Source organism: Grammomys surdaster, unplaced genomic scaffold (assembly GCF_004785775.1).
Source record: "Grammomys surdaster isolate TR1022 unplaced genomic scaffold, NIH_TR_1.0 125919, whole genome shotgun sequence".
Taxonomy (NCBI): Eukaryota; Metazoa; Chordata; class Mammalia; order Rodentia; family Muridae; genus Grammomys; species Grammomys surdaster.
The window spans coordinates 475,726-488,207 of record NW_021620743.1 but is presented as its reverse complement, the minus strand read 5'-3'; the positions used below and the strand labels follow the sequence as shown (position 1 = coordinate 488,207).

At 37.5% G+C, this 12,482-nt stretch overlaps 1 protein-coding gene across 1 annotated transcript; it reads right to left on the bottom strand.

Moving 5' to 3' along the window:
- Positions 1 to 5,225: 5,225 nt before the first annotated feature.
- LOC114608492 (olfactory receptor 4C46-like) lies at positions 5,226 to 6,155 on the bottom strand. The gene has a single exon (XM_028752454.1). It carries the CDS (start codon positions 6,153 to 6,155, stop codon positions 5,226 to 5,228), a length of 930 nt encoding a protein of 309 aa, XP_028608287.1.
- Positions 6,156 to 12,482: the final 6,327 nt, after the last annotated feature.

Here is a 12,482-nt window from a genome sequence, read left to right as displayed (position 1 = left end):
TGGTTACTCCTGCACCAACCGCCCATTCCATTTCCGTCCTCCCCCCTCCCATTTACCTATATGAAGGTACTCCCACATCCACCCACAGTCTTCCACCCCACTTTTCCATCATCTCACTATCCTGGGGCATCAAACCTCCCCTGGTCCAAGGGCCTCCCCTTCCCTTGCTGTCAGGTAAGGCCATCCACTGCTAAGTATGTATCCCTCCAGATACACTCCTTGGTTGGTGGTCTAGAGTCTGGGAAAACTAGGTGGTCAGGTCAGCCTATGTTGTTCTTCCAATGGTGTTGCAATCCCCCTATCCTCCTCCAGTCCTTCTGCCAGCTCCCTCACCAGGTTCCATCCCTGAGTTCAGTCTGATGGTTGGCTCCAAGCATCCGCATCTGCATTGGTCAGTTGCTGGCCCGACCTCCCCAGGAACTGCCTCACTTGGTTCCTATCAGCCATTGCCTCTTGACTAAGACAACAATGTTGGGTTTGTTGTCTGTAGACAAAATGTATCCGCAGGTGGGGCCATTCCCGGTTGGCCCTTCCTTTAGTCCCTGTTGCATTTTTTGTCCCTGTTCTTCCTTTGGACAGGAACATTTCTGGGTTAAAAACTTTTGAGATGGATGTGTGGCCCCCTCCCTTGACAAGGGGCCATGCCTGTCTACCGCAGATGATCTCAACAGGTTCTATCACCTCCTTCTCTGCACATTTCTTTTTTTAAATTGGATATTTTATTTATTTACATTTCAGATGCCATCCCCTTTCCCCATTTCCCCTCTCTAGAAATCTCCTATCCCATCCCCCCTCCTCCTTTTTGCTTTTATACCATTTTAATTACATGCAAGTATTAAGGTCTGTTCTAGGTTGAGGAACTAGCAATACAACAGATGCAAATAGTCAAGGAACAAGCAAGACAATAAACAGAATAGTCAAAGAACAAGCAAGGCAATAAACAAATTCTGTGAAAATAGAACTCTTTTCAGTTGCTGCCTTCTGAAGGTTTGCTGAGTGACATTATGAATTACTTTTTAAATCTAGCTTATTGTGAAGGAGGAATCACTTTTTGACAAATTTAAAGTTTGTAGGGACTAAAAGCTTTTTCCTGCGGTTCTTTCTAAGTTGTTTGCATTATTCAATTTACTCTTCCCATTCCAATCCAGGGACCCTAAGCTGACACTGAATTGCTTTGTGCTTTTCTCTGGCTTTTCCTTTTGCTTCTTAGGTGGGTGGCATCTTTTTCTTGGCTCCAGGAATTCTTCTGTTTTTCTCCTTGAAGCAAAGGCTCCTTTGTTATGCTGATTCCTCTCTTTGTACTAAAACAGATGGTTTGAAAAAGAAGGGTGTCTCCTACCCAGTTCTATCACCTCCTATGACTATTTTATTCCCCCTTCTAAGTGAGATTCAAGCTTCCTCACTTGGGACATCCTTCTTGTTTAGGTTCTTTGGGTCTGTGGAATATAGCATGGGCATCTTTGGCTAATATCCACTTATAAGTGAGTACATATCATGCATATCCTTTTGGGTCTGGGTTACCTCAGTCAGGAGGATATTCTCGAGTTCCATTTATTCGCCTGCAAAATTCATGATGCCCTCGTTTTTAAGGCTGTTCTTTTTTCCTACAGACAGTGTTCTTTGCCTTATAAAAACTTTTCAGTTTCATGAGGTCCCATTTATTAATTGTCGGTCTTAGTGCCTGAGGTGTTCAGGAGGGTATTGGGGGTTAAGGATCAAGTGTGAGGAGAGACAGGAGAGAGGACTAGAGGGCCAGGAGAATGAATGAGGTGGGGCATGGGGGCATTTTTAGGACATGCCAAAGACCTGCGATGTTGGAGGCTCTCAGAAGTCTATGAGTGGGGGGGGGCGGTGACTTTAGCTTAGACTCTTAACAGTGAGAATATGGAATGGGAAGTGGCCACCTTCTGTAACCAGGCAGGATCCCCAATGGAGGCATATGAACACTAACCCACCCATAAAACTTTGAACCAAAATTTGTCCTTTCTACAAGAAATGCAGGGACAAGGATGGAGCAGAGACTGAGGATATGGCCAACCAATAACTAGCATAACTTGGGACACATCTCATAGGCAAGCATCAACCCATGATACTATTAATGATACTCTGTTATGCTTGCAGCCAGGAGTCTAGCATAACTGTTCTCAAAGAAGCTCCACCTAGCAGCTAACTGAAACAGATGCAAAGGCCCATAGCCAAACATTGGACATAGCTCCAGGAGTCTTACAAAAAAGTTGGGGGAAAGCTCAAGGTACCTGGAGGGGATAGCAACTCCACATAAAGACCAACAGAATCAAATAATCTGGACCTTTGGAGGCTTTCAGTGATTAAGCACCAACCAAAGAGCATACAGAGGCTCAACCTACCCATGCCCCTTGTGCCACACATGTGTAGCAGATATACAGCTCAGTTTTCATGTGGGTTCCCCAACAACTAAAGTGAAGCCTTGTCCCTAAAGCTGTTGCCTCTTTGTGGATCCCATTCCCCTAACTGGGCTGCCTTGTCTGGCGTCAGTAGGAGAGGATGGAAATAGCTTTGTAGAGGCTTGAGAAGCGAGGTGGGGAGAAGGTGGAGAGAAGATTATGTGTTGTGGGGACTGGGAGGGAGGGCAGCAATCAAGACATAAAGTAAATGAATGAATGAATGAATGAATGAATGAATGGGAAAAGGGCATCAAGTTGGGAAGCAGATGACATGGGAGTACTAGGGGTAGTTTGAAGGAGAGAGTGGTAGGTGGGTATGATCAATGTATATTATATAAATGTATAAAATTTTGAAGAACGAAAAAGTATGTAAAACACTAAAACACAGACAGACAGAAAGACAGGAAAAACATGTTCAAAAGAATTAGCTTTAGGGAGTTTATCACCCAGGAACTTTTAACCAAATTGCTGACATTTTGGTTACATAGTTAGGGTTACTGTTGCTATGATGAAATACTATAACTAAAGCAACTAGGGAGTAAAGTTTATTTGGTTTATGCTTCTACATCACAGTATATCATCAACACAAGTCAGGATAGAAACTCAAGCAGGGTAGAAACCTGGATGCAGAATCTGATGCAGAGAGCAAGGAGGAGCGCTGCTTACTGGCTTGCTCTGCATGTCTTTCTAAGTCTGTTTTCTTATAGAACCCAGGACCACCAGTCCAAGGATGGCATCACCCATAAATAGATAGACCTTTCCTATCAATCCCTAATTAAGAAAATGTCCTACAGGTTTGCCTACAGCCTACTCTTTGGGAGGCATTTTCACAGTTGAGCTATCTGATTCACTGATGACCCTATTTTATGTCAAATTTACATAAAACTAGCCAGTGCAATTGGTAAATGGATTTTCTTTCCTAGCTTTAAAAATGGCTTTCAATACAACCAATCAAAACACAGAGTTGTGGAGTCTGACATCTAAGGCTTAGGGAACATTGTAGAAGAGAGGACAGAAAGATTGTAAGGGCCAGGATCAGGGAGTTTGCTGTGATATTGGGTCTTTTATGAATATCAGAAGCTATACCCATAATGTCTCACCAACATGGTTGCCCAAATGTGGCCTGAGAAAGGATAACATCAATAGACACACCAATGTATATGGGGGGAAAGGCCACAAAACCTCAGATCTGCACAAAGGACTATGGACAAATAAAGAATCCAGAGTAGGAAAAATAGTCTTCTCCCTGGAAGAACTCACCAATTGGTTGTCTAATACCAAACTGTCAGTCATGAAAACTAAATTTAAAGAGATATGATACAGACTGTGCATCTCTTTGTCTATACATGTATGCCTGTATCTATATCCATTCACCATCTCCTATTGATTTCATGGCTCTAGCAAAGCCTGATGAATAATAGACCCTGAAAAATAAAGTATATTGATTAATTATAATAAATTACAGACTATTTCTTTGTTATAAGGAAGCTACTATAAAAATATCTTTTATCCATCTGACATAATTGTCACCTTCAAGACTCACTGCTAAATAAGCTCGCCCTTTCTAACTCTTTCTGAATTCTGGCTGGCTGGTTCAATTCAGCTCTTCTGACTCAAACTCCTCTCCTATCTGACTGATTCAAACTGCCTTTTCTTAACTTCTAAGTGAATTGCACAGCTTGTTATTAATATAGCTCTAGCAACCGGTTCTAATATTCTGGCTCCCTCTCATTCTTTGTTTCATTATGTCTTCACTTGGATCTCTCTGCAACCTGTCTCTATAAAACTGTGTCTGTAAAAACTGCCTCTGAACTCCACAAACTGAACTGCCATGAACTCCACTCCACTGTACTGCCTTTCAACTCACTGACTCAATCAAACTGAGTGACTAGAACTTAGAGATTCTCATGCCTCTGTATCATGACTGCTGGGATTAAAGGCATGTGCTACTATACTTGTACCTAAGCTTGTCTTTACCTGAAACTTGCTCTATAGCAGGCTGTCTTTGAACTCAGAGGTCTGCTTGCCTGGATCTCCTGGGATTAAAGGTGTGATATTCCAGCCAGATCATACAGATCTGGAAGGTCTTTGGATATGATCCCTTAACAGAACAGTCATGTTGCTAGATTAAAAATCCTCCACAATGTAACGTATGGTTACTATATGGTAACCATATGAATACATATACAAGGATGAGTGATTGAAATAGTCTAACTTTATAGAATTTCTCAAATATGCAAGGAATAAATGCTGTCTTTTCTTGAACCCATTTTTACCTTTTTTAGTGAAGAATTTGTAAGTAACTTTCATTAACTAGTTTTCTTCTTTTTATTACTAATTCTCTTTTATTTTTTCTCTCATACATTACATTAGAACCACGGGAAAGTTCCCCTCCCTCCACTCCTGCCAGTCCTTCCTCTGACTTCCCCTCTCTCCCAGATCCATTCCTCCTTCATTTCCCTTCAAATAAATGAGCAGGCCTCCCAGGGATATCCAACAAACATGACCTAGGAAGTTACAATAAGACTAGGCACAGACTCTCATATCAAGGCTGGCATAGGCAATAAGCCCTGCTTAGCTGATTCTTATAGAAGTGGGAGGAGGATGGAATAGGGGGTTTATGGAAGGGAAATCAGGAAGGAGGAATAATATTTGAAATGTAAATAAATAAAATAACCAAGAAAAAAAGAACACTAAAGAACTAGTTTTCTTCTTATCTAATAAATGTGTTTTGTTAAAATTATAGAAAGTACCTGTTTTATTTTCTGATTCAGTTTAATTTATGCTATGTTCCAGGTAAGTTTATTTATTACTTGCAAGAATTTTAATGCTACCCAATTTCCTAATGGCATCTTTCATCTGAGCATTTCTTAAAGTGTAGATTAAGGGGTTTAACATGGGAGTTATCATCGTATAGAACATAGCAACTGCTTTATCAATGGGTAAGGTAGTTACAGGTCTCATGTATACAAATATGCAGGGTACAAAGAACAAGACAACCACTGTTATGTGTGAAATACAGGTAGAGAGGGCTTTGTTCCTTCCCTCTGCACTGTGGTTCTTTAGGGAGTGCAGGATGGCAACATAAGAGACCAATAGAAGAAGGAAGTTTAGCAGACAAATGAAGCCACTGTTGGCCGCAACAAAGAGTCCAAGAGTGTGAGTATCGGTGCAGACAAGGTTGAGCAAAGGATTAAGATCACACATAAAGTGATCTATGATGTTAGGACCACAGAAAGGTAATTGGAAAATGAACAGGATCTGTATGGTGGCATGAAGAAAACCTCCCAACCATGACACTCCCACTAGCAAGCTACATAGTCTTCGATTCATGATGGTAGCATAGTGAAGGGGTTTGCAGATGGCCACATAGCGATCATAGGCCATTACTGTCAGCAGGATGATTTCAGCACCTCCAAACAAATGCTCCCCAAAGATCTGAGTCATGCATCCATTAAATAGGATGGTCTTCTTTTCACAAAGTGAATCTGCTATAAGTTTAGGGGTGCTAACAGAGGAATAACAGGCATCAATAAAGGACAGATAAGCCAGGAAAAAGTACATGGGGGACTCTAATAATGATGTAGAAGTTATAGTGACTACAATGAGCACATTTCTGGTTATAGAAATGATGTAGATAAGAAAAAACACAGTGAATACAATTTTCTGCATCTTTGGGTTCTCTGTGAGTCCCAGAAGGATAAATTCTGTCACATTGTTTTGTTTCTCCATTTATTTCATGTGATAGCTGGTTACATCACCTGAAAAAATATCAATGAAACCATGAATCTATTAAAATTCTCCAACTTAATAGGTTTCAAATCTCTATATACTATTTATTTATGAATTTTAATATGACTTTTGAGTTCTAAAAGTTTCTGAATTCTTCAAATTGCTCCTCAGGTGACAACTCTCTTAAGAGAATCAATATGAGGAACTTTTATAAGTGTGCAGGTCAGGAGACAGCTGAATATATTACTTTAGTAGAGTCTCTGCTAGTGGTAGCTAAACTTTAAGGAAGAGGTAGATGGTGTGTGCAAAGGAAATGAATGAAAAATTACAGCATTTTTTCTATGTCCATGTGAAATAAGGAAACTTGGCAGATGTAATGGTAAAGTGGAATGGTAAAGAGGAGATGGAAGAAGGGAAACTATTGGATACTAATGTAGTAAAGTTATATATGTGAGGTAGATGAGGAAGTCTGAGGTTGAGTACTAGAATGAAAGCCAGAAATAGGAGTTCAAGCCCTATTTAGAGTAGAGTGTAACTGATGACAGTGTAAAAGGCATAAGGGCTATGGTGGAAGGTGAAAAGCAGGGGTAGAGGAGTGTGGGAGAAGAGAGGAGAAGATCAAGAAAAAACACTTTTTTTTTGCTTGAAAAATGATATAGGGAAGCCTGATACTTTGTGTTCTAATAAAAATTTGAACTAACTGATCGTGGGGTCCCCAGTGGTAGAGAGGAAGTAGAGAGAAGACTTAAAGAGCTGAAGGGGTTTGTGGCCCCATGGGAAGAGTGACAATATCAACCAACCAGAGCCCCCAGGGTCTAAACTGCCAGCCTGGGAACACGCATGGAGGGACCCATGGATCCAACTGTATATACAGTGTAGGATGGCCTTGTCAGGCATTGGTGGGAGAGGAGGTCCTTGGTCCCAGGAAGGCTGAATGCCCCAGTGTGGGGGAATTCAAGGGTGGGGAGGGGGTAGTGGGTAGATGGGTGGAACACACCCACTTAGAAGCAGTGGGAGGGGGGACTCGATAGGAAATTCCTGTGGGGGGGGGAATGGAGAAAGGGAATAACATCTGAAATGTAAATAAGTAGAATATCCAATAAAAATAAATAAATAAAAAAGTCAAAATGCTTATTAAATCTAATGATGTCACAGTAGCATTGTATGCTTTCATGTGATTGAATTTTTATGAGGCACGACAGTTTCCTATGCACATATTACTTTTTAATGTTTAATGTCAACCACAAATCGTGTGGTTGACATTGTTTTATCTGTTTTTCAAATAACTCCAGAATCATGAAGATTAAATGTAATTCGGCACAAGAACAGCATTTCTTAAATGACTGGTCTAAGTGTCTTCTGAATTTGTAGATATTTTCCAATTTAATTCTCATTATATTTTAAAGAGACGATTACAATAGCTATTTTTACAATATTTAAAATACTAGGAAAATAGAACCACATAAATTAGCAATTGAATCCAAAATTCAAGGAAATAAAAAAGAACAGTCAAGTTTGCATTTCAGGTTAGTTTTATGTATTTATTATTTTACTTTAAAGTCTTGACTTATACTCTATATCCTTATAATAAGTGAGCTTTAATAGTTCTATTTAATCTTTTTATTATGACCAAGATAACTTAATTATTTTGAGACTATCCTAAAATTAAACTTATGTGGAACATTTTGGCCTCTTTCATGGTTCCACTCACCTCTCCTATAATATAAGTACAAAATGAAGGCTCCAGGATTGTACTTCACAACCTGGATATCGATTTTACAAGGAGATAAAACTCCAGTTTAGAATCCTGGTTCTTCCATATATGATTTCTTTTTTATCTTAGGTGCATTTCTTGGCATGTTATGTTCTTATTTACTCTTTTATAAAGTGAAGTATTACAAGACATTTTACAGATTGTTATGAGAATTATTGCAAAGAACATATAGGAAATCACATCATAGTCTTGTACTGGCAATATAAAAAAATACATCAATAGAATAGAGAAATACTTAATTGCCAGTAAGCTCAGGGAGAATCATCAATGTTACTCTTTATGGTACCAAAAACCCATGTTATCCATCACAGTCTTCCAAGGAAGGGTTTTATATAAGCATGAAATAAACCTTTGATAATTTATATCACCTAAATTTGTATTTAAATCTTTTGTGCATTGGAATGTACTGAAAATTTCATAATTTGTCTGTATTTTTTTTAGGAGGTATATGGGATACCTCCTACAAAATACATGATGTTTTACTTCAGAATGTTATGCCCTATAAATCCTTTAAAATGTTAAATTTCAATTGTAAAATCATGTGAGTGAAACTTCTTAACACTCAAGTGTTATAGACTTAAGGTGAGGATAAAAATAAATGTATTTTAAGGGCATTGAAAAACAATTATTATACACAGAAAGTAATAATCTTCTATAATTATCAATATCAATATAAATCTTACCTTAGTAATCTTAGTTGGTTCCAATGATGTCTGGAAATGTTTAGACACAATGTCACCTTCAAACTTACTTTTTATTCAAATAATCAATTTCAATGTGAAACATATGCCACACTTAGAAAAAGAATCACTTAGATAAGTTCATATGAAATCAAAAGTTGAGTCTGTACATCCAAATCTTCTCTTCTAGAGTAAAGTCTTAAAGCAATGTTGCAGAAAACTTGAGATTTGAATTTTTAATAGATTTATATGGAGAAATGATAGTTCATGCAAAACTGTTGTTCTTTCAGGGCAGAAGGCAGAAAGAATGGAAGAAATAAATTTAGACAAACCATTTTACTCATGATGAATAGTGATCTTGAGATATTAACAGTAAATCTGTTTTTAACACGGACTATACACATATTTAAAGAGGACACTGCAAATATGCAGAGGTGTTGTTTTGTAGCTGTTGTTTTTTTCTCCTGGGATTAATTATCTATTTTGATGGAAAGGATTTGTCTTGGAAGCAGATATTCTTGGGAGATATTATTGGAATAAAAATCATTGTTGAGTGGGAGTTGCATTTTCTGAATTGGAATGAAAGCTTGTAACATTCCTTTCCCTCTATTATCTCAGGTTAAGAAATCCAAGTGTTAGGTCAATATCATGGTGTCATAACTTCAAGAAATTAAACTGTGTTTTAAATTTGTTGTTGAGCCATGCCACTGAAGCAGCTTCAATTTTCTTATGAATATTAAAGTTTCTCAGAAAATTTACTTTGTCTTGCTAAAGCGATGAGGACATTAATAAGAGCCTTTAAACTACATCTCCCTAAATACTGGTTTCCTTCCCAACTACCTCTTGGTATATTTTATAAAAATAATCTAAATTTAAGATTTATTAATTAATTTTTACATATATATAATATAACATAACAACAACAAGTAAGCTTAGTAAAGAATTTGGCATCCTGGTTAACTGCCTTGTTTATAGTAAGAAAACTCTCATGGCAAATTTCAAGTTTCCAGATTTCTTCTATCTTAGGTTCTTGGCAATCACCTTTTTATTGTTCATATCTATGACATTGGCTATTTTCTGTTCCAGAATATAGGTGAGAGTATATAGTATTTGGATTTCATCTGGTTTTTTTTTCTTAACATAATGCCTTCCAGGTCCACAAGTAATGCTTCAAATGGCAATATTTCTTTCATTTAAAAGATGGAATGGCATTACATTTTGTATATGGGATCTCCTTCTCTCAATCATTCTGCATTCTTTTGTACTTTGATAGACAATTATACTGATTTCATATCTCATCTATTATAAATAGTGCTGAAACAACCATTTTCCTCATAGTTAAGCATGATGAGTACCTTTTCTAAATATTTATTGGTATTTATAATTCTTTGAGAACTGTCATTCAGCTCATTAGTATATTTATAGATTTATTAACTTTTGTATTTCATTTTTGCATGCTATATATTCTAGATATTAATCCTCTGATGCATAGTTTGCTGTAGGCTGTCTCTTCAACATGCTAATAAATTCTGTTGCTTTTCAGAGATTTTTGTACTTTGAAATCACATTAGTAAGTCCTTGGGATTATTTTGCGTGCTATTAGAATCTTTTTAAAAAAGTCTTTCCTATGTCTATATCATAAAGTATTTTCCCCTTATAGTTTCAGAGTTTCAAGGCTTACATTAACATCTTTGTATTAAGAAGTTATCAATTATTTTGGGTAAATGTCAAAATAGTAAATGAATGGATAAGCAAGGAGTCATAAAAAATAGAAAAGCAAGTCTAAGTAAATAAAAAGAAGATGATTTCAAGTGTAGAAAAATTATAAAGCTTCTAGAAAAGAACAAGAGTTAAAAAAGATAAAATTAAAGGAAAAAAAAACCTAAAGAAATACTTTCGAATAAGAAAAAGTAAGAAAATAAAATTTGACAAATGTCTGGAAGAAAAATATAAAATAAAATATAAATATAAGTTATAAATATAAAAAATATGAAAATATAAAGAGGAAAGTCACCAAATAGGGCGAGAATCTTTGATAGCTATACACCTGCCAGGGAGTTAATATTCAGAATATACAAAGATAGCAAAAAGAAAAAAAAACAACAAAGAACCAAGAAAACTAACAACTGAATTAAAAATAGGCTATAGATTTGAAATGAGAGTTTTCAAATAAGGAAAAAATGGTGAGGAAATACCTTTAAAATATTCAACATACTTGGCAATCAGAGAGATTAAAAATGAAAAACACCAGCCGGGCAGTGGTGGCACACGCCTTTAATCCCAGCACTTGGGAGGCAGAGACAGGTGGATTTCTGAGTTCGAGGCCAGCCTGGTCTACAGAGTGAGTTCCAGGAAACCCTGTCTCGAAAAACAAACAAACAAACAAACACAAACAAACAAACAAACAAAAAACAACAAAAACAGAAAAACACCTTGAAATTTAATCTAACCCTAGTCAGAATAGCCAAGATCAAGAAAACATGAGGTTGATAGAGTAAGGGATTAGCAGGGAGGAAAAAATTTCTCAAGAAGAGGAAATAGGATATATAGTTAGAAAGAACCACTAGGGAGACCAGAACAGGCAGATTAAAGGGGGGGAGGGAAATAGGAGTAAGAAGGGAATGTCAACATGAAGGACCACTTGAAGGGATATATGAAAACCTCCCACAATAGAAACTTTTAAAAATCTATACATAAATGATAGAAATCTAAAAGGAATCACCAAATGATGAGAGAGAAATCCTGTATCAGGAATCTCTTGCCACCAAGTGAATTCTCTAGTGATGGAATGCATTATATCTAACTGAGTTTTTGCCAAAGAGGCCGCAGGGAAACACCAAAACAGCTCAGGCTATTGCCAAGACTATTGTTTGTTCTCTAAAAACTGATGGCAAAGCTCTATTGCTAAAGACAATGCCTACATAGCTAACTGAACACAGGCAGAGAAGTTGAGCTAGTGCCTAATTAGAGGCTTTACCCCCTACTTAACAGTGTTCCTGGAAGGTGCTCTACATGCTACCAGAGGGAAAAGAAACACCAACTTTGCTACAAATGCTTTTATGTACATAGGTGTCCTGCCTGCTGTTGCAGGATACTTAATTACATAGTGAACACCAAGATTGTGAACTGGAAAAACCTTGTCGTAGTGTTGCTCAACCCTAGCACACATCTTTAACCAAGAGCTTTCTGTTTATTGTAAACAAATAGCTGTGGTGTGGCTCAGCCCCTGCACACACCTTTAACCCAAAAGCCTTCTGAAACCAAGATCTGAATAAAGTTAATGATAGGTCAAGAGGTAGAGGAAAGAACCAGTTGACAAGGAGCAAACATAAGAAAACCTAGGGAAGAAAGGAGGATCATTGAGTTGAAGAGTATTTAAGACACTGAGGAGAAGGAGAAAGCACTTATTCCTTCTAGGACATTGGTGTAATAAAAAGGTCAGCTGGATGCTTTCCCTGACTTTCTGAGCTTTTACTATAGCATCTGGCTCTTGAGTCTTCATTTGGTTAAAAACATGTTACACTGCATGTTACACTGGCACAGTAGTGGCACAAATGTTGTGGGAGTCACTTGTCACTTTGATTGGATCTAGGGCCCACTCTGTTAGATGAAACCTACACCAGATGCTGCTCATGTGGCTGAGAATCTGAGACTAGATACCACATGGACATAGGGGAAAATCAAATCCTATTATTTCACCAAAGGAAAGTAGCAAAAAATGACTCCCATTGAGACTCTACTGTACCCATAGATCATCCTTTCACTCATCAGAGAAGTTTGCCTGTAATACATTAACAGAGAGACCCATTACTGCCAATGGAGAGAAAGAGAGAGAGAGAGAGAGAGAGAGAGAGAGAGAGAGAGAGAGAGAGA